The following is a 20,665-nucleotide window of genomic DNA, read 5'->3' on the forward strand; positions in this document are numbered from 1 at the left end:
CCACCCAGGCACCCCAGGTGTGTGTCAATGGTGTTTTGGGCTTGATTTGATTCCTCATTTAAATTATTGGTGAAATAATTGATTACTAGATGTAAAACCAGCATGGACTTTGGTTATACAATAAAGTGTCAATTCATTGGTAATCTCAATTATTTCAGGTATACCTTACTAACAAAAATATTAGTGGACTCAGCATAAAATTTTGTAGTCCTGCCCCGCCTGTGAATTTTGTTCTGCATCTTGAGTAAATTTATGATAATGTTCTTGTGAGCTATCGACAAAATACATGTACTTTTGTGAACTATGAACTTTCTAATTAAACTTTATTTTTTTTAATGTTTATTTATTTTTGAGAGAAACAGAGAGAGAGAGACAGAGAGAGAGAGAGGCAGAGAATCCTAAGCAGGCTCCGAGCCGCTAGCACAGAGCTCGACGTAGGGCTCGAACTCACAACCCATGAGATCATGGCTCGAGCGGAAATCAAGTCAGACGCTTAACTGACTGAGCCACTCAGGTGCCCCCTAATGAAATTTTACATGCGATGTGATATTTACAGGAATGATACTTTGTGTAAACTATCAAATGTCATTATTTTATTACAATTTTATTATCAAATGTATATTTTCACTAAATGAACTTTGATTTTAAAAATCAAATTAGCTTTAGTTGTATGTGACGTTTTACAAATAGACTCGTATAAAAGCTAAAAAAAAAAAAAAGACATTTTGGCGGCTGAGAAAAAAGGTTACAGGCCAGGGGACCCCCCCTCCCCAGCCCCACAGCCAGCCGCAGGTGTTTGAGAGCAGGTACGCGTGTCCCCAACTATCACTGATGTGGACGACTGGTCCTGGGAGGCCATGGGACAGGTCTGCGTCAAAGGGAGAGAAAGGATTCTCTTTCCAAAAGCGGCATCTCACGGTGGAGAGAGCACCAAAAGGAGCTGGGGCCCTTGGCCGTCACTGTGAGCTCTGCAGTGGGGATGATTTTGAATCACAGGGAGATGTGACCCCTCAGCCTGTTCTGTGGGCTCTATTTTCTTTTTTAAAAAAATTTTTTTAACGTTTTATTTATTTTTGAGACAGGGAGAGACAGAGCATGAACAGGGGAGGGTCAGAGAGAGGGAGACACAGAATCTGAAACAGGCTCCAGGCTCTGAGCTGTCAGCACGGAGCCCGACGCGGGGCTCGAACTCACAGACCGCGAGATCATGACCTGAGCCGAAGTCGGCTGCTTAACCGACTGAGCCACCCAGGCGCCCCTGTGGGCTCTATTTTCAAACCAGATCCACAACTGGCCCACTTCAGCCCCTCCACGGCCCCACCCGGATCCCATCCACCTTCTTCTCCAGACTGTTCCACCAAACCAGCCCCCTCCCTGTCTTCCTGGCTCCTGTCGCACCTCCTGCGGTGTGTTTCCCACGCCCACACCATCCAGCCACAGGGCTCTTGTGAAGGCCTGAGCCAGGTCAGGGTCCTCCCCTGCTGGGAAGCCTCAAGTGGCCCCACCTGAGAGTAAAAGTCAAAGTCCTCCCCAAGCCCATGGGGCCCCTCAGTCCTCTCTAGGACTGTCCCCTTCTCTCACCTCTCTGGCAACATCGCTTATCATGTCCCCCCCCCCCCCCCCCCCCCCCCCCCGCCCATTCTACGCCACGAAGCCCATTCCTGAAACACACCAGGCACATTTTCACCTCAGGGCCTTTGCACTGTTCCCTCTGCTTGGAATGCTAATTCCCTGCTTCAGGCCTTTGCCAGAATGTTGCCTTCTTGGTGAGGCTTTCTCTTAATACCCTTTCGAGCAAACTGCCCTCATACACTCCTCATCCTCCTTCCCTGTTTAATTTCTGAATAATAGTTATCATCATGTGATATAATGTCTTACTTAAGTATTTCACTAGAATATAGCCCCCAGGAGGGGCGCCTGGGTAGCTCAGTCAGTTGAGCCTCTGACTCTTGGTTTTGGTCATGATCTCGGGGAGACAGAGCCCCGTGTTGGGCTCCACGTCAGCGCCTACTTGAGATTCTCCCTCTCTCCTCTGTCTGTCTGTCCCCTTCCCCCATGTGCTCTCTCTCAAAGTAAATGACAAACGTTAAAAAGAAAAAAAAAAAAAGAGGGGTGCCTGGGTGGCTCAGTGGGTTGAGCATCCGACTCTGGATTTCGGCTCAAGTCATGATCTCATGGTTTGTGGGTTTGAGCATCACGGCAAGCTCCACGCTGACAGTGCAGAGCCTGCTTGGGATTCTCTCTCTCCCTCTCTCTCTCTGCCCCTTCCTTGCTCACAGGCGCATTCTCTCTCTCAAAGTAAATCAACTTAAAAACAAATAAAATTTTAATAAGAATGTAATCAACAAAGCCAAACTATATAGTCAACTATAGCCAAATTATGGAAAGAGCCCAAATTTCCATCAACCGATGAACGGATAAAGAAAATGTTACACGGGGCACCTGGGTGGCTCAGTCGGTTGAGCATCCGCCTTTGGCTCAGGTCATGATCTTGCGGTTGACGAGTTTGAGCCCCGCGTCGGGCTCTGTGCTGATGGCCCGGAGCCTGGAGCCTGCTTCCGATTCTGTGTCTCCCTCTCTCTCTGCCCCTCCCCCGCTCATGCTCTGTCTCTCTCTGTCTCAAAAATAAATAAACATTAAAAAAATAAAAAAAAGAAGATGTTACACACGCACAATGGAATGTTACTCAGTGATCAAAAAGAATGGAAGCTTACCATTTGCAACAACATGGCTGCAACTAGAATGTATTATGCTAAGCGAAATAAGTCAGTCAGAGAAAGACAAATATACGATTTCACTCATGTGTGGAATTTAAGAAACAAGACAGATGAACATAGGGGAAGGGAAGGAAAAATAAGAGAAAAACAGAGAGGGAGGCAAACCCATGAGAGACTCTTAAGTACAAATAACAAACTGAAGGTTGCTGGAGGGGAGCTGGGTGGGGGATGGGCTGATGGGTGATGGGCATTAAGGAGGGCACTTGTGATGAGCACTGGGTGTTATATATAAGTGATGAATCATTAGATTCTACTTCTGAAACCATTATTACAGTATACATTAACTAACTTGGATTAAAAAAAAAAAAAAAAGAACGTAACCCCAGGACAGAGGGAGTTTTCCGTACCTTGTAGAGCATTTTATCCCAGGTGCCCCCCAGTAGTGTTGGCTCAATAAACACCCCTGGGATGAATGAATGAATGACCCTAGGGTAGATTCTTAGAATGATTAAAACATACCCACTTCTAGCCCCCATAGAGCCCAGATTTAGTGAAGGGACAGAAATTAAATAACTAGACGTCCTCACGTGGCAATAAGAACAAATAGGGAAAGGGGTGCTTGGGCGGCTCAGTGAGTTAAGCATCGCCTTCGGCTCAGGTCATGATCTCACAGTTTCTGAGTTCAAGCCCCGCAACTAGCTCAGTGCTGACAGCTTTGGAGCTTGGAGCCTGGAGCCTGGAGCCTGCCTCGGATTCTGTGTCTCCCTCTCTCTCTGCCCTTCCCCAGCTCACACTCTGTCTCCCAAAAATAAAAAAATAAACATTAAAAAAAAAAAAAGAACAAAGAGGGAGAGATAAATGGGGAGCCATGGTTTTAGTAACGTATGGCTGCTAACTATGCTGGATGGTGAGGAAGTGACATTTGAGCTACGGGCTGTCTGATGAGGAGCAAAGATCGGGGAGAATATTCTAGGCAGAGAGAGGAGCCGGTGCAAAGCCAGAAATGAGCTCTGAGCATTTGATGAACAGAAGGAAAGCCACTGTTTGTGCCCCATCAAGAACAGGTGGAAAAGGGTTAGGCACGGATGGGCCTACAATGGTCAGATTACTTCTTGTGGGTGTTAAGGAAGGGAGCGACTAGGTGTCCTTGTGTATGTCAACTGGTCTTTCCCTTCTCTGGGCCTCATTTTGCCTCATCTGTGAAATGGGGGTAGGCCTGAGGCCCCTCTGCTTCCAGACATTCTCACCATCCCTCAAGACCACCCTAGAAGGCAGGCGCTATTACCATTGGATCAGGAAAGACGCCCCAAAAGGCTAAACCACTTTCCCAAGGCCACAAGAGTTGTAAGAGCAGCTTCCATATTTGAAGCTGGCGGCCCCAGAGCCTTCGCCCTTAAACTCCACTGCCTATTGCAGCCCCCATAACCACAACAGGTTCTGCAGTGCGGTGGTGGTTACTCGTCTTCAGCGGCAGGCAGAGCCCGCTATGGCCACTTACAAGCGGGGGGTCCTGGATTAGTCGCTTGCGTCCCCCGAGCTCATTTCTTCATCTGTACAGTGTGCGCCCCAACATTAACCTCAACTAACACAACACTTGGCTGACCAGGAGGAATGAGGCCTCACTGCCAAACAACGGCGTGACTTTCCGAGATGGAAAGTGTGTGTGTGTGCGGGGGGGGGGGGGGGGGGGTTGTTGAGGGGTTTGGGTGTTTGGGGAAAAGGCACCCGGATCCCTAACGTGTAACGTGTGAGGGCTCATAAGTCTTTCCGTTCCTTTCTGGCGTTATTCCCTCCATTCAACCGCGGAGCAACTCTCGATCTCTCCCCCCACCCCCACCCCGTATTTTTTTTCCAGGCTGAAAAGAGGTCGTGGTCCCTTTAAGGCCCGCCCCTCCCTCCCCCAAAACTTCCCAGTGTCTGCTCTCTTTTCGATCCCGGACGGCCGGCCAGGCTCGCCGCCGAGCTGGTAGGGGCTGGGGGCGAGGGGTCGGGGAGGGGTGCAGGGGGATGGGTGGGAGGCGCCGCCCGCCGCCCGCCGCCGGAGCGCAAGGGGTGGGGGAGGGGCGGAGGCCGGGAGCGAGGCGGTGCAGATAACGCGGCCGCCGGGTCGCCCGCCGTGGGCGCGGGCCCGCTGGCGAGCGACCCGGAACGTGTGGCGCCGAGAACGGTTCCGCCGCGTCCCGGCCGCGCGCGACGGCGCGAGGGGCGTACGGGCCGGGCGCGGGGGCGGGGAGGGGAGGGGCCCCTCTCCCCCCTCCCCCCACCGCATTCCTCTGACGTCGGGACCTCGCGACCCCGCCCTTCAGTGGGACCCGCCCCGCCTCGCTTCCCTCGCGCGGATCACGTGTTGAAGGAGTTGCGCCGCCCCTCGGTGCGTTCGGTTTGCCTTTTCGGGTCTTCCCTGTGTGACTGGGAACTGATTTAGATCCTCATCGGCCCGCTCGCAACTTTCTTATCTTCCCAAACCCGCAGACCCACCAGTCCTGTCTCACTCGCTTAGTGCCACTGACCCCATTTCGAACTTAGTTTCCATGAGGACTCCTGTTTCGGGAACCCTCTTTCACCCACTGGGAATGTTCCGAAGCATCTTTGGGGCGGTCGCCCGTACTTCCCACGACTCGATCCTCTGCAAGCGCAGCGTCTCCCACCTCCAGCAGTCAGCCCCATAACATTAGAGCCCTTAGGCGGGATCCTGGCTCAGCCTCCGGCCCTGCCCCTAAGTTCTGGCTGTTGGGCGTCCTTGGACCCTAGAGACTCTGAGAAAGGGCATTATCTTCGTGGTGTCCCTACCCCGTCTCCACGGAAGGAAGACCCGCCCCCGCCGGACGAGTAGAACACCAGGACTCCCCTTTGCAGAGCGCGAAAGCGCTGTGCCGCGTGCGGGACTTGTCTCTCCCTTACCCACGCGGGACTTCCACGCAGTAGAGTCCCCGGACTGTGGCAAGCCACAGAGGTCAGGGCTGTCGGGTGGAAACCACTGGCCGGAGTGGTCAGGAGTTATCACAGGGCAGGCCTGGAGTCAGGACTGGTATGGACTAGGAACGCTTTTCAGAGCGGAGACTGCTGCACGGACTACTCCTCCGGCAGGAGGGGCAGTGGGCAAAGTGTTCCAGATGGAAGAACCTGCACGGGCAAAGGTCAAATGGTGCGTGGAAGGTCCTTCCCTGTGTGCAAACTGAAAGGCACTATTGTGGCTGAATTTAGAGGTGGAGCAGTGAAATGACCCCCGGGAACGTGACAGGGTCCTAAGACAATCAGCACTAGCAAATGGTTTTATACCGAAAGGGTTAAGTTTGGGTTATTGAAATTCCTCCGGCATTGTAAAGGCCCGAAGTGGAGAGAAATAAGGTATAGTGGTGGGGACAGAGCTGCACTGGCAGCTGCCCCTCTGTCTAGGTCTAGCCTTCTAGGCGCAACCCACAGCATGTTAATAAATACTTGGGGTACTGCAGGCCTTCACCCGTTTAGAGGGTCGCCCCGCCTCCAGAGACGCCTGAAAGCCTGTTCGCGCCTGCGCTCTCGCTTCCGATCCTTTCCTTGACTGCGCCAAAGAGCGCCTCCCGGCCTGGGGAGGGCTTCGCCTTTTCACCCAATCAAAACCCACCGGTGGTCCTACTGTCTAGTGAGGGGACCCTTTCCACTCTTCATTGACTAATCGAGTAGAGACGAAGAAGACGGGCATCTGCAGTAGCCACTGGAGAGTGGCAAAAGGGAGGGGTTTCCTTTTCTCCTCGCCGAGTGGCGCGGGAAGGTAGTCGCTGTGACTGGAAGACTAAGAAGTTTCGGCTTGAGGGATTAGTGAGGAAGCCAATGAAAGTGGGAAGAAGGCGGTGCTGTTCAGGCGAGTGGGGAGCGCCGTTCCTATCAGGTGCTCCAAAGGAGGCCAGGCCGTGCCAGAAACCCGACCTATCAGATTCGAGTTTATTTTAAGGCGGTGGGATTGGCGAAATGACTGGCAGAAAACACTCGCCTATAAGGAGTGTTCCAGACAAACGAGGGCGGGCCGTCCTGCAGAACGGCGTGGGCTGTATCCAATAGGTGCGCAAGGCGTGCGGAGGCTTCCCCTCCCCCCTTGGCGGGACCAGTGGCTCCCCCTATCGGGTGGGGGCGGCGGGTGACAGGCGTGTCCCTCCCCCAATGAGAGGCGGGGGGAGGCGGGTTCTGCGCCGCCATGTCGCGGAGGCTGCTGCCCCGGGCGGAGAAGCGGCGTCGGCGGTTGGAGCAGAGGCAGCAGCCGGACGAGCAGCGGAGGCGGTCGGGAGCGATGGTGAAGATGGCGGCGGCGGGCGGCGGAGGCGGCGGTGGCCGCTACTACGGCGGCGGCAGTGAGGGAGGCCGAGCCCCTAAGCGGCTCAAGACGGACAACGCTGGCGACCAGCACGGAGGCGGTGGCGGCGGCGGTGGAGGAGCCGGGGCGGCGGGCGGCGGCGGCGGGGTGAGGCTAGGGTCTTAGGCGCCAGGGACGGCCGAGAAGGGAGGGAAAAATTTCCACCTTGAGGGTATTCATTTGGTGGGGGGGCCTCTGCGCACGCGCCCAGCGCCCAGGCCCTCGCGCTGTGACGGGGTGGGGGAGGGGCAGGCGTTGGGCAAACGGCGGGGTTTGCGCGAGGACAGACGCTTGCGCGTGCGCGCTACTCTGAGCGGGGGTGTGGGAGGCGGAGGAAGTAGCTCGCGCTGCGGGCGGCGCAGTGCGCAGGCGCCGCGGGCTGGGGTGTGGGGGCCAGGCACGCGGCCGGGCCGTTTTTTTTCCTTTATCGTTTAATTCGCGGCCCTCATGCGCAAGCGCACTTCTTGTCCTCGGGCCTCGTGGGCGGTTGTGGGGGCGGGGGTGGCACCGCGTGAGCGGGGAATGGGTGGGCGGTGGCCTTTTCCGCGCTTGGGTGGGGAATTCTGCCCGATCTCTGTTTAATCCGTATAGTGTCATAGTTTGTCTCAGTAGAGAAGTTGATCTTATTTGAGGCTGTTCCCGCAGAACGGAATGTGTCCCCATTTTTGTGGGCAGTGAACACCGGAAGGAAGGCTTGTGGAAGGTCTTTTTAGCCGTTTGGGAATTGAACTAACTTTGGAACGGCCAGAAGTTTGCTTACAATTTCCGGGAATTAACTGGATGCAGTTGGTTTGCTGAACCAAAATGTTCCCTGAGGGTGAGAGTGAACGTTTTTGGTCTCCTAGTCGGAAAGGACCACCATTTGTTCCTCCTGGCTCGGAGCCCATTTCCTCCTCATGAAGTCCTCTCCCGTTCAGCCATTTGCAGGGTTTTCCAGGGTTTCGTGGTGATCGGTAGCTGTGATTTACTAGTGGTTTAATCTGTGCCAGGCCCTGTTGCACACTATTAAAAAAATACCCTAACCAGATCTTTAAGAGTTCTTTCTGTGTGAGCTACAGGGTGGTATTAACAATTCTGGACTTGTAAAGATGAAGTAAACTTGTTTAGATCTTGTGGCTGGTGAGGGGGGGAGGGGACAGGATTAGAATTTATGGGCAATGGAACTGCAAACCGCTGAGCTGGTAACCATCATCAGGCGGGTGTGCCTCCTGTGGTTTGTGTGGTTCATTCCTGAAATAGGATCCAATTCTGCCCCTGTTCCACTGGCTTCTGCTTGGTGGCTCTCAGACAGGAGGTTGGGCCCAGAGCCCAGCAGACACTAGAAAGTTACTTTTCTCCTGATTTCGGAAGACTGCTCTGTGTGTGTGTGTGGAAAGATGCTTCTTGCAAGGGAATGATCTTGGTTTTTAGCTGCTGTGGGTTGGAGTTTCTTTTCTTTCTGAAGGACCTTTTTTGTCTTTTTCTTCAGGCTGGCCTAGGCAGTATTTTCCAACACAAATTTTGGTGGGTTATTAAAGACTAGAAGCAGTCAAGACTGCCCTGGCTTTCACAGCTTCTGGGTCACGGGCTGTTTTACCATGACTGGACGTGGGGATGAGTGTGGGGAACAGTAATACTTGGCTGACTGATGTTGGCAACTTGTTTCACTGCGGGGGGAAAGGGCAAAGAGACTGTTGGATGCAGCAGGAGTGTTCTGATTCAGATTGCAGCAGGGTACTGTTTGAGCCCTTCTTGCAAACTGCTGTCCCCTCTCCAGCCCAGCCTTTCCCAGGGTTTCCTTGATGGGTGGAAAGAGAAAAGTTCTAGGAGGAATGTAAGGTGTGGGATATGCTTTGTTCTCCATTCTGCCTTCCTCAGAAGCTGCAGCAGGAACCATAGGGATAGTAGCCACCCACTCAGGGCCTGTGCTTAGCTGGCCCCAAACCCTTTTAGGCTGATTGGTTTGTATGGCCGTCCTTTGTTGTCGGCCCTGTGTGACACTTAAGTGTCTCATCTGATGAGGTCCCCAACAGCACAGAGGGCAGTGGGCCACCATCTTGTACAGCAGGAAATGAAGTGATGTTGTTTTCCTTTCTCAGGAGAACTACGATGACCCACACAAAACCCCTGCCTCCCCAGTTGTCCACATCAGGGGCCTGATCGACGGAGTGGTGGAAGCAGACCTTGTGGAGGCCTTGCAGGAATTTGGACCCATCAGGTACTCCTGTCAGAGCCCCGGGGTTGGACATAAAGAAGTCACCTCCTTCATGTCCTATGCATTCTTAATTTCTGGTTGGAAGTGAGGTGGCCGGTTTGGCCCAGGGTCCTTTGGCTATGTCCTGGGACTCCTCCACTCTTGGTTTTGGCTGTCATACTTGGGATCAGGTTTTAGTAAGTTCCATGTCTTTGTTGTTGCCTTTTTTTTTCCTCCTGCCTGTAGTTTCTAGGCAGCAGTCTCGCATTCAGCGAGTAGTTACTAAGTGTATTTGTCACGCTGTAGGTGCTGGAAATAGAGTAGCAGATGAGATCGTCTTGGGCCCCTCCCAGACAGCTGCCTACCCAGAGTGGTCAGCACTGTGATGGGAAAGTCCAGGAGCCCGTAGAAGGCATGTGACTCAGTCAGGGGAGGAGGGTTCAGGAAGGAAGGCTTCTCAGAGGAGGTGGTACCATCTCTTTTGTCTGTTGTGCCACTTACGTGCAGGGTGTGGAGGTCAGGAAACCATGATGAAGGTGTAGAGGGGTCAAGAGACAGGAGTCAGTTCACGGAAAGCGGAACGTCTTCCTCTTGCCTGTGTTCTGGGAGGACTGAAACGTGTGTTCTCTCTGCCAGCTATGTGGTAGTAATGCCTAAAAAGAGACAAGCGTTGGTGGAGTTTGAAGATGTGCTGGGGGCCTGCAACGCTGTGAACTACGCAGCCGACAACCAAATCTACATTGCTGGCCACCCAGCTTTCGTCAATTACTCTACCAGCCAGAAGATCTCCCGCCCCGGGGACTCGGACGACTCCCGGAGCGTCAACAGCGTGCTTCTCTTTACCATCCTGAACCCGATCTATTCAATTACCACGGTGCGTGCCAGCGAGCCTTGTTTTAGATGCTTCTGTGAGATCTTCCTTCTTCCCTTCCTGTTTCCTCATCTGAGCCAGATTGACCTGCCAGTGCCCTTTCATCTTGCCCGTGTGCTTTTTACAGGATGTTCTTTATACTATCTGCAATCCTTGTGGCCCTGTCCAGAGAATTGTTATTTTCCGGAAGAATGGCGTCCAGGCCATGGTGGAATATCCTTTGTTGGGGGAGGGGTGTTCTTTGAGGTGGGGGGCTCTTACAAGGCTCCGCAGCGTTCTGTCCTTTCAACCAGTGTGGAACTTCCTGAGTGCCTGCCAGATGCCTCCATGGAGTCCCCAGTCTGATGGGAGAGGTCGTTAATAAACAGTCTGCAATACAGTGTGGAAAGCTCAGGGTCAGAAGTGCGGTAGGGGTAGAAATGGGGTGCTGGCAGTGACCAGGAGACCTGACAGGGTGGATCTATTTCTGTGAGGAGGTAGGAGCTGGTGTTCAAGACAGGTACTGGTTTCTGCCAGGGTCGTCAGGTGGGCGGGAGCTTAGCCTTAGGAGGAAGCAAAAGGCCTGCCGCCTGACAGGGTGAGGGTTCACTGCAGGCGCTGGAAGAAGTCAGTAGGGCGTCCTGCGTAGTGCTCTAAAGCATGGGTCAGGGTGCAGTGGGAAGCCGCTGACAGAGCTCCGAGGCAGGAGCATCCTCTGGTTGATGTTTCAGAGGTTGTCCAGCTTTGGTCAAAGCACGTGGCACGAGTAGGAGAGGACTGGGCTAAAGAAGAAAGTGGCTAAGCCTGGGGTGGTGGCAGAGGGGGCCGGCTGCCACTCTGGGCCGGGAGTGCAGATGACAGGAACTCTGGGCAGTGGCTGCCCACCCACGCAGCCCTCCAGCTCACTCCATGCAGGCGGCTGGTGACTGGGCAGTGAACTGATCCCAGAGCGCATCTGCAGTATGGTCTTCTTCGGGTGCTCTCTTGTCCTCCCTTTCTGGGACGACTTAAAGCCCTTCCCAGAGAGCACCCATCCCACGGTTTTCCTTAACTGTACTCACGTTTGATTCTGTGCAGAGTGCCCAGCGGGCCAAAGCCTCGCTCAACGGGGCTGACATTTATTCGGGCTGTTGCACTCTGAAGATCGAATATGCAAAGGTAGGTCTGGGAAATGACTGCCCCTAGTCAACTTCCAGAGGAGCTGGGGCCTGGCTAATTTCAAGCTGTGTCTCGTTCTGCAGCCTACACGCTTGAATGTGTTCAAGAACGATCAGGATACTTGGGACTACACAAACCCCAATCTCAGTGGACAAGGTAATCCTGACGGCCACTTTGTTCTAAACACACCCGCCTTGCCTTCACTTGACTAGCGCACTTCATAGACCCGGGCTCAGGGTTATGTAATGCCATTGGGCTCCCTGTGGACATGGGAGGGCCTGGGGGGGCGGTCAGTTCTTGGAAAAGACACCCCAGTGGGAGATGGTGAATGAAGGGGCCTCTGTAGGTTCTAGTTGCTGCTGGGGGCCCTTTGATGTGGGGGAGGGTGTAGAGCCAAGGCAGAGGCTCGGACGGGTTGGGGAGCAGGCCCTCACTGAGCACAGGGCATGGCGATGGCTTATAAACCATAGCGGCTCCCAGGTGGATTCTGCTGCTTCCCTTCTAGGACCCTGCTTAGGGTCACTGACTCCATTCTCACCGGGCCAGGAATGGTCCTCTTGCTCTCCACTACTGAGAGGGTCTGCTGGTGGGGGGAGGGGCGGGGAGCAGCCGGGGGAGGCGGTGAGGGCTCCTGGGCCCTCGGAGCAGAGCCTTTGAGCAAGTTGACCTTGTGGAGGTGAGACACCCCGGATTGGAGCAGGGCGGACACGCCTCACCTCACTTGTAGAGGGGACTCAGCATCTCTGCGGGGGGCCCAAATGGACAACCCCCTTCCTAGAATCTGTCAAGAATGGTCTGCCTTGGATAGGAGGGAGAGGTGGAGGATTGCCTTTGAACACCAGCCGCACCCCCTCAGCGGGACCGTCCATCTCTGTCTTGGTCTGCTACGTCGGACTAGGCCGCGGGCTGAGGGAGGAGGCTGGTCGCTGACCTCTCACAGGCTCTGGGAGGCCAGAGGCCCCCGTTCCCAGGCAGGCCCGTCTTGCTCGCCCTTGCAGCTGGGAAGCAGTGGGCAGGGTGGGCTAGACTCTTCCCCAGGACCCTCACAATGGGCGCTGTGGGCATGGCCGCCCCTCCAGAGATCAGAGGCAAATTGGTGACCGAGTGAATGTACCAGAGCGGGCAATGGCATTACATGACCGCTAACAGAAACATGGCAACCAACCATTTCTTCTCCAAGGAACACAAATAGAAGATGTGCAGACCGGCAGGGGCTAGTGGCAGGGGCCGGCTGTGCATTGGTTTCGATGCCTCTCAGCTTTGGCCGCCCCGAGGCTGGGGGTCAAACACAAGAGCTGATGAGGTGACCTGGAGTGAGGCGGTGCTTCGCCACCCCTCGGGGACCGTACTTCAGCGGCTCTGCCTCTGCACATTGCTCACCAACACACAGGGTAGAAACCACTAGCTCTTCCTGGAGAGAACAGAACATGCAGCCTCCACCACGTCCCCAGAAACAGCCGCAGACTTGAGCTCACTACATCAAGAACACCACACCGTGCTCCAAGGAACAGCTACAAGCACAGAGACAGAGGCAGACAGAGACAAAGAGAGAAAGAGACGCAACATGGCAGCAGACACTGCTTTTTTATTAAACATTAAAAAGCCAAAATCCAAGCAAACTTGAACCCGAGAATGTACACAGAAGTAGGAAACACAGAGAACAGAGCTCTCCCAGCCAGCCAGCGGCGCTCTTTTCGGAGAACGTTTCATAGACTGAAGTAGATTCCATGGGCCTCCAAGACAATAGGATCCTCTCTCCATTCCTCGCCATATGGGTTGGTTTTTGGTTTTTGCTTTTGTTTTTAAGTCCTTTGGTTTGGGGAGGGCCTTTTTTTTTCTTTTCTGTTTTGATATTTTTATTTTTTCCGCAGTCATCGGCTGCCAACATAATCTGCACCAACCGGAGATCAGAAACCAAAAAAAAAAAAAAAAAAAACTTAAACCACAACAACAACAAAAAAAAATCAAAAAAAAAAAAAAAAAAACCAGATCTAAAACCAGACAGCCAAACAGCTCAGAGGTACACAGTTACCTGCTGGCGGGTAACCGGGCGCGCTCCCAAGGCCAAAAGCGCGGGCATAGTGGGGCCACTGGCACACTTCACAACCAGGAGACACGCACACGGAGCGCTACACAGCCAGAAGCACCGCACCACCGCACTGCAGCACACAATGTGAGGAGGTGACAACATGGAGGGACACTACCCACTTCATACACCTTTATTTTCCACTTTTCTGGTATCTTCTGAGGACAGAACATCTGTGAGCCATTTTTGATTTAATCAAAGCATTGACTTTTAAAAAACAATTCTTAAAAAAAAAATTGTAGCGGATGTGTACCGTAACTTGTATTTATGACTGTAAAACCATGTGATGCAGGGTCGCAGTGTATGTTTGATGGGACGCCATCTTTCAGAACTGTGCTAACTCACTGTTGAAGCGTCCAATGGTAAGAGAAAATACAGATTTGTTTTTTGTGACAAATGGACATTGTACTCTGTACTTCTGCTGTAAGTAGCCCTTTTCCATCTTTGTAATGACTGATTGTTGAAAACAAAAACCCAGGCTGGGTGGCAGGAAAGGGCAGTTGGTCTCGAGCCGTGGGGTTTGGAGTCTGCCAGACCTGGGTTCAAATCCCGGCTCAGCCGCTAACTTGCTTTGTGACCTTGGGCCAACACGTCTCTTAACTGCTCAGTTGAAAGTTAAGTGCTCAGGTTCCTTATCTGTAAAACGGGGCTGAAATAGTACCTACCTCATAGGGTTGTTGTGAGGAATTTCAGAAGCGGTGATGTCTGTAAAGCACTTAGCACAGTGTCTGGCGCTGAAGCGTTAAATTCATGTAGCGACTATGAATCGCACCTGGGGTCTGGGGTGGATCTGCGCCATCGTCCGGGTCTGAGAATGTCGATGCCTTGTATACAACTGCTCAACTGAACTGGTTCTGATGTTGCCCTGCTCGTCCTTTCCTACGGTCCCTCTCCTTGGGTCTGATGTGACGGGGAGGGATTCGGGTGGGGGGAGGACCAGAGTTGAGGAAGAAGGGGCCCAGAGAGCTGGGTGGGCCTAGAGCCCCTAGAACCTTGGGACTTCCGGGGCCAGATTTGATCTTCTGTCTGTCCTGCCCTCCCTTGGTTGTCCGCCTGCTCTTCGCTCCTCTCCCTTCACTGGGAGTTACTTTAGAAATCTGTTGTCGGCCTCCGTGACGTGACAGCTTCCGTAGCATCCGCAGGCTTCCCAGAGGGCCCCAGAGCTGGGCCTCCCATTTGGGCCCGGGCAGGGGAGAGAGCCCACAGGCAGGCCTCATCCTTCTCAGAGAAAGGAAACCAGCTGCTCCGTATGGGCCAAGGAAGGGAAGTCTGGGCTCCAGCCTTGAGGCTCGGGCTTCATGCCCACCCGGGGTCAGGCCACAGGAAGGAGGCCCCAGCAGCTCGGGTGAGGAAGGGAGGGTTTGCCTAAGGCTTGCAGGAACCAAAGGACTTTGAGGTTAGCCCCTAGTCAGGAGGGAAGACCCCTTTTTTCCAAGTTAGGCTCTGACTGTCTTCTCTGTCCACAGGTGACCCTGGCAGCAACCCTAACAAACGCCAGAGACAGCCCCCTCTCCTGGGAGATCACCCCGCAGAATATGGTGAGGGCAGGGGGTTCCCCTCCGTGGACTCCCGTGGCTCATGTGCCCCTGCCCGCCGCCCGCCGCGCAAATTCTCACCCGTCCTCCCTCTCTTTCCTTCCCACCCCCCAGGAGGGCCCCACGGTGGGTACCACAGCCATTACCATGATGAGGGCTACGGGCCCCCCCCACCTCACTACGAAGGGAGAAGGATGGGCCCACCAGTGGGGGGTCACCGCCGGGGCCCAAGTCGCTACGGCCCCCAGTATGGGCACCCCCCACCCCCTCCCCCACCACCCGAGTATGGCCCCCACGCCGACAGCCCTGTGCTCATGGTCTATGGCTTGGATCAATCTAAGATGAACTGTGATCGGGTCTTCAATGTCTTCTGCTTGTATGGCAACGTGGAGAAGGTGAGCTCCTGTGCGGTGCGTCGTTTTCCTCGTAGACCTGGCAGGCCCGAGCCTCATGCTCTTCCCGTGGGAGAGGGAGCCTGGCTAGGGGCGAGCTGGTAAAGAGCGGGAACTCACTTAAGCAGGGGACCAGCTGCAGGCATTTTGTTTGGCCCTCACCGTGTGGGTGTTTGGTTATTTCGTTCATTGGGGGTGTTGACCAGAACGTTTTAAGACAAAAGCGCTGATACTTAATACTACAAGGATGTGATTTGTAAAACTTCATATGGCTAAAGATCGTCGAGTGAGGATTTTCTCCAGAAAACTTAAGATGATCTGGCAACACCGGGCCTTCCTGCCTTGGCTGTGTGACAGGTGGCCGCTCACCTCTGACCAGGTGGCCTCTTTCCTCTCTGTCAGACCCTTCTGAGTCCTGGAGGCGTCTGAGCCTGCGGCCCCTGGCCTAGCCTTAGCGGCCAAGTGCAGGTTGAGCGTTCCCTTGTGTGTCTGGCACTATTGAAAGTGCTTGGCGTGTAGTAACTTGCATTGCACTAGAATCCTTAATTAGACGAACAGGGGAATGAAGGCACGGAGGGTGGTAACTTGCCCAGGTTCACAGGCTTTTATGTGGGAGTGGGACTCCGAGCCAGAGAACTGGGCTTTAGTGCCTCTGTTACCAGTTTTTACTGTCTTTAATGCTATCACCCACAGAGAGACTTTTTTGTTTTTAATGTGTTTTTGAGAGAGCAAGCGCACACCTGAGCAGGGGACGGGCAGGGGCAGAGAAGGGGACAGACAGGAGCCAAGAGAGCCGGATGCTTTATTTTCTTGCCATGCCCCCTGGCTTTTGTTGTGCTTAAGTGGTGCACGTTCCCGGGGTCACGGCCTGAGGTTAGAGAAACACGGTTGAGCTGAGCACTCGCTGTGGGTCAGACCCGCTTCTCCGTTCTCTCGAAACATCACTCACGAGTGAGGAGGTGGAAGCCTCGCTCCAGAGCCAGGAGTTCTTGCTTCGAACTCGCTCCGAACGGGTGGCGCAGGGTCCCTGGAGGTCGGGCGATGGTGCTGATCACGGGTGCCGTCCTCCAGGTGAAATTCATGAAAAGCAAGCCGGGGGCCGCCATGGTGGAAATGGCTGACGGCTATGCTGTGGACCGAGCCATCACTCACCTCAATAACAACTTCATGTTCGGGCAGAAGCTGAACGTCTGGTAGGTACTTCGTCTCTTCAGGCGTGGGAATGTCGGCGAGGAACTGCGAAAGAAGGGACGTGGGAAGTGGCTGCTCTGGAAAGGGCCTGGCAGAGGAGCACAGCGAGGCTGGCTGCTTGTCCGGGCAGGAGTGGGGTGTGGTGGGAACACTCCCCAGGGTTCAGCTGAAGCAGTGGGAAAAAGTGTGTGGGCCTCGCCTCTGCTGTGGAGCGATGCCCCCTGGGGCGCACGGCGTCTGCAGACTGGAACGAGGCCCCGGTGGAGGGCCTGGGGTCTGACAAAGAGCTCCCCTTCCCCGGTACAGTGTCTCCAAGCAACCAGCCATCATGCCCGGGCAGTCATACGGGCTGGAAGACGGGTCCTGCAGTTACAAAGACTTCAGCGAGTCCAGGAACAATCGGTTCTCTACTCCAGAGCAGGCAGCCAAGAACCGCATCCAGCACCCGAGCAACGTGCTACACTTCTTCAATGCCCCTCTGGAGGTGACTGAGGAGAACTTCTTCGAGGTGGGTGCTGTGGAGTTGGTCCTTCACCACAGGCATCTGAATAGGCTGTTTGTTCTAGCCTGCCAGCAAATCTCTGTGGAGCCCCTGCTCTCTGCCAGGCCCTGGGTTGGGTCCCAGGGTTGCGGCAGGGACCAGGATAGACGGGCTGAGACTGACACCAGACTTAGTTTGCATTTCTCACAAGCTAGGATGGGCGGCTTCTTTGCTGGAAAGGATTTCTCCTCCCCTGGTGATACAGAGCGGTGGTCAGAGTCCAGTCTCAAACATCCACGTTGTCAGGCCCTTCGGGGGCTAGATAACATCAGAGGGGAGGTGCCTGTGAAGGCCTAGTTTGAGGAAACCGGGGCAGTGAGGGGCGGAGGGCTGAATGGCACAGATGGACTTCAGACCTTGTCGTGGCCTCAGACGTTGCTGTTCAGTTCAGCAACACAAGTGGCTGGAGACGGGAATTTTAAAAAGCAGGTTCTCCGTTGTTGGCAACGTAACGGTAATAGTTACTACTGTGACGATGATGATAGTTAACTTTAGTAAAAACATAGTAAGAGGAGTGTGTCTAAACGTGTTTTGGGTCGTGGGGCCACCTTAGCGTATGTTGTGTGATCAAAGCTTAGAAATGCTCCAGGAGAATTGTAAGTGCTCCCCGTCCGGGGCTGCTTGAATTCTGCGACGCGGTACTCCTGTTTCTGAACGTGTTTTCTATCTCTTGCAGATCTGCGATGAGCTGGGAGTGAAACGGCCATCTTCTGTGAAAGTATTCTCAGGCAAAAGTGAGTAAACGGCCCTTGCCTTTGTTCCCCACCCCTTGGATGCGCATGGGCGGCCCCCTGCCTCCTGCTCAGGTCGGCCTAAAACCTCTGCATTGTGACCAGGTGAGCGCAGCTCCTCGGGGCTGCTGGAGTGGGAATCCAAGAGCGACGCCCTGGAGACTTTGGGCTTCCTGAATCATTACCAGATGAAAAACCCAAGTGAGTATCTGTGTGTCCTGCAGCCGTTCCCTTCGTGGCCCGATGGTAGGCTGGCTTCGGGCCGGAGCCGACCTTCGTGCCACCAAGGTAGGGCCCCCAGAGATCTCTTCACCATTCGTGACACGGGCAGGGGGACCTGGTCGCCAGGAGATTAGACCGATGGTCCCCATGGGAGGACCAGGCCGGCTGTTGGCTGCCACCCACTCTGCCAGCCTGAGACTTACTCAGACTTGTTCTCCTGGGACTGGCGTTCTGTGCGTCAGAAGCTGCCAGTAAACACCCAGTAGTGTCTGTCACGGAGGCTGGCTCAGTACCCAGGAAAGGGGCTATTCTGGCCAGCAGGTAAAAGGAGTCCGCTAAGGGGCTGGGACTAGGATTCTCCATGGAATCGAAGGAAGGAGAGAGGAAAGCGCCTTCAGTATTGGGCTTGTTTTTTAAGTCTGACATTGGGCAGTGACCAGGTAGATTCCCTGTGGTCAGTCTGCAGAAATGGAGAGATGGGCAGAAAGGGGGGGTGCTGGGTGGTTAGAGCCTCTGGAGAGGGGCCCAGACGAATCTTTCTTTTTTCTGTCTCGCAGATGGTCCGTACCCTTACACCCTGAAGTTGTGTTTCTCCACCGCTCAGCACGCCTCCTAATAGGTGCCTAGGAAGAGCCCCATCTGAGCAGGAAAACATTTCTCTTTCCTTTATGCTGTTTGTTTTGGGTTTTTTTGTTGTTTTTTTGGGTTTTTTGTTTTTGTTTTTGCAAAAGTTCCTGTATTCCTTTTTTTAAATGCTAGGTTAGTAGGCTTAACCATAATGGAAACGCTGGAAGTCTGGAGGGGGAGGGGAAGGGGAACTGATATCTCCCAAGATTAACCTTCACTTTTTAAAAAATTATTGTACATGTGATTTTTTTTTTTTTTTCCTGTTCATACATTTGTGCTGCCCGTGTACTCTTGGCACATTTCAATAAAATTGTTTGGAAAATACACTGCGTGCTTACTGGCATTCGAGGGTGTGTCCGCATCCCTCCCACCTGGTCCTCTGCTGCCCCAGAGAGAAGCTTGGGGGTCCAGGCCCACAGCCCCAGGAGGCTGCTGGGAGGAGGCAGGTCTGTTGAGGAAACTCTGGGAGGGCCGGAGGTGGTCTTAATGGGCCCTGCCCAGCCCAATCTAGTTGGGAGAGTCACTTTAAAAGTAAATGTTGCTGGGGCGCCTGGGTGGCGCAGTCGGTTAAGCGTCCGACTTCAGCCAGGTCACGATCTCGCGGTCCGTGAGTTCGAGCCCCGCGTCGGGCTCTGGGCTGATGGCTCAGAGCCTGGAGCCTGGTTTCCGATTCTGTGTCTCCCTCTCTCTCTGCCCCTCGCCCGTTCATGCTCTGTCTCTCTCTGTCCCAAAAATAAATAAACGTTGAAAAAAAAATTAAAAAAAAAAAAAAAAAGTAAATGTTGCTGAAATTTAAAACGTTGAGAGAGCAAACTACAAGCCTTAATCCTGCCGAGTCACCACGTGTTTTTATAAGGTTGGAAATTAAGACCTCAGATGAAGGTGAAAGTCTCCCCAATCCCTTTAACAATTTTTGGTGATTTATTTTTCCCTTTAAAAGTTCTATCTGGATGGGGGTTTTTGTTTGTTTTCAGAGCAGGAGTTGGGGAGGGGCAGAGATGGGGCAGAGGATCAGAAGTCTCTGGTAACAGCACAGAGTCCAGTTCCGGGCTCCCAACTCGAGCCCAAGTCAGACCCTTCATGGACTGAGCTGCCCAGGCGCCCTGAGGGTTTCTTTTAACAAAATGCCCCATGCTGAACAGTGTTGTGTGTCATACCTCACAGCTTCCTCCTTTACCCCTTGCGCAGTATCTCCTGGGGACGGGCCCTAATTTACCTGATTCTGAAGGTAAAATCTGATCTTTAGCTTCTGTAAGCATTGCGATGTGATGGGTGCTCTCCCAATCCTTGTAGAGGAACCTGTGTGTGTGATGGGGGGTGGGGCCTGGCAGGCGGTAGGGTGGGAGGAGCCTACTTGAAGGACCTTGACTCACGCTGGAGGGAAGTCTTCTAGAAGAACAAGTGAAAAGCACAGTTAATTGTGCCTTGTCTGGCACGTGCGCTTGAAAAAGAACCCACGGGCGGGGGGGGGCGGGCGCCTGGGTGGCTCAGTTGGTTAAGCGTCGACTTCAGCTCAGGTCATGATCTCACGGTCGGCGAGTTCGAGCCCCACGTCGGGCTCTGGGCTGATGGCTCAGGGCCTGGATCCTGCTTCCGATTCTGTGTCTCCCTTTCTCTCTCTGCCCCTCCCCCATTCATGCTCTGTCTCTCTCTGTCTCAAAAATAAATAAACGTTAAAAAAAAAAAGAAAAAGAACCCACGGGCGGCGGGCTGGCTCAGTTGGAAGAGCACGCGACCCAGTCTTAGGTTTGTAAGTTTGAGGCCCACATTTGGTGTAGAGGTTATTTAAAAATAAAATCTTAGTGGGGTGCCTGGGTGGCTCAGTTATTCAGCTCAGGTCATGATCTAGCGGTGCGTGAGTTGGAGCCCCGCATCAGGCTCTGTGCTGACAGCTTTTAGAGCCTGGAGGCTGCTTCGGATTCTGCGTCTCCCTCTCTGTCCCTCCCCCGTTCACATTCTGTCTCTCTGTCTCTCATAAATGAATAAACATTAAACAAAATAATAAAGTCTTAGCTGGGGCACTTGGGTGGTTCATTTGGTTAAGTGTCCAACTCTTGATTTCAGTTCAGGTCATGATCTCCCAGTTTGTGGGATCGAGTCCCATTTTGGGCTCTG

The 20,665-nt window shown here is 53.7% G+C and overlaps 1 protein-coding gene across 4 annotated transcripts; it reads left to right on the forward strand.

The window, feature by feature from the left end:
* Positions 1 to 4,638: 4,638 nt before the first annotated feature.
* On the forward strand, positions 4,639 to 18,874 carry HNRNPL (heterogeneous nuclear ribonucleoprotein L). Of its 4 annotated transcripts, none has more exons than XM_047078103.1 (13): positions 4,639 to 4,683; positions 9,123 to 9,241; positions 9,854 to 10,091; positions 10,216 to 10,301; positions 11,129 to 11,225; positions 11,309 to 11,381; positions 14,778 to 14,849; positions 14,961 to 15,241; positions 16,310 to 16,431; positions 16,736 to 16,937; positions 17,647 to 17,704; positions 17,807 to 17,902; positions 18,481 to 18,874. In XM_047078103.1, the coding sequence occupies exons 3-13, from the start codon at positions 9,867 to 9,869 to the stop codon at positions 18,537 to 18,539; spliced, it is 1,371 nt and encodes a 456-aa protein (XP_046934059.1). In that variant the 5' UTR covers positions 4,639 to 4,683; positions 9,123 to 9,241; positions 9,854 to 9,866; the 3' UTR covers positions 18,540 to 18,874. The 4 variants fall into 4 exon arrangements, with proteins under 4 accessions (XP_046934059.1, XP_046934058.1, XP_046934057.1 ...); XM_047078102.1 differs by lacking the exon at positions 4,639 to 4,683 and adding an exon at positions 6,874 to 7,152; XM_047078104.1 differs by lacking the exon at positions 4,639 to 4,683 and adding an exon at positions 7,844 to 7,861.
* The last annotated feature ends 1,791 nt before the right edge of the window (positions 18,875 to 20,665 follow it).

This window comes from Lynx rufus, unplaced genomic scaffold, assembly GCF_022079265.1.
Source record: "Lynx rufus isolate CCGP_SWC_20201006 ecotype Redwood Valley unplaced genomic scaffold, mLynRuf1.p SCAF_16, whole genome shotgun sequence".
Lineage (NCBI taxonomy): Eukaryota > Metazoa > Chordata > Mammalia > Carnivora > Felidae > Lynx > Lynx rufus.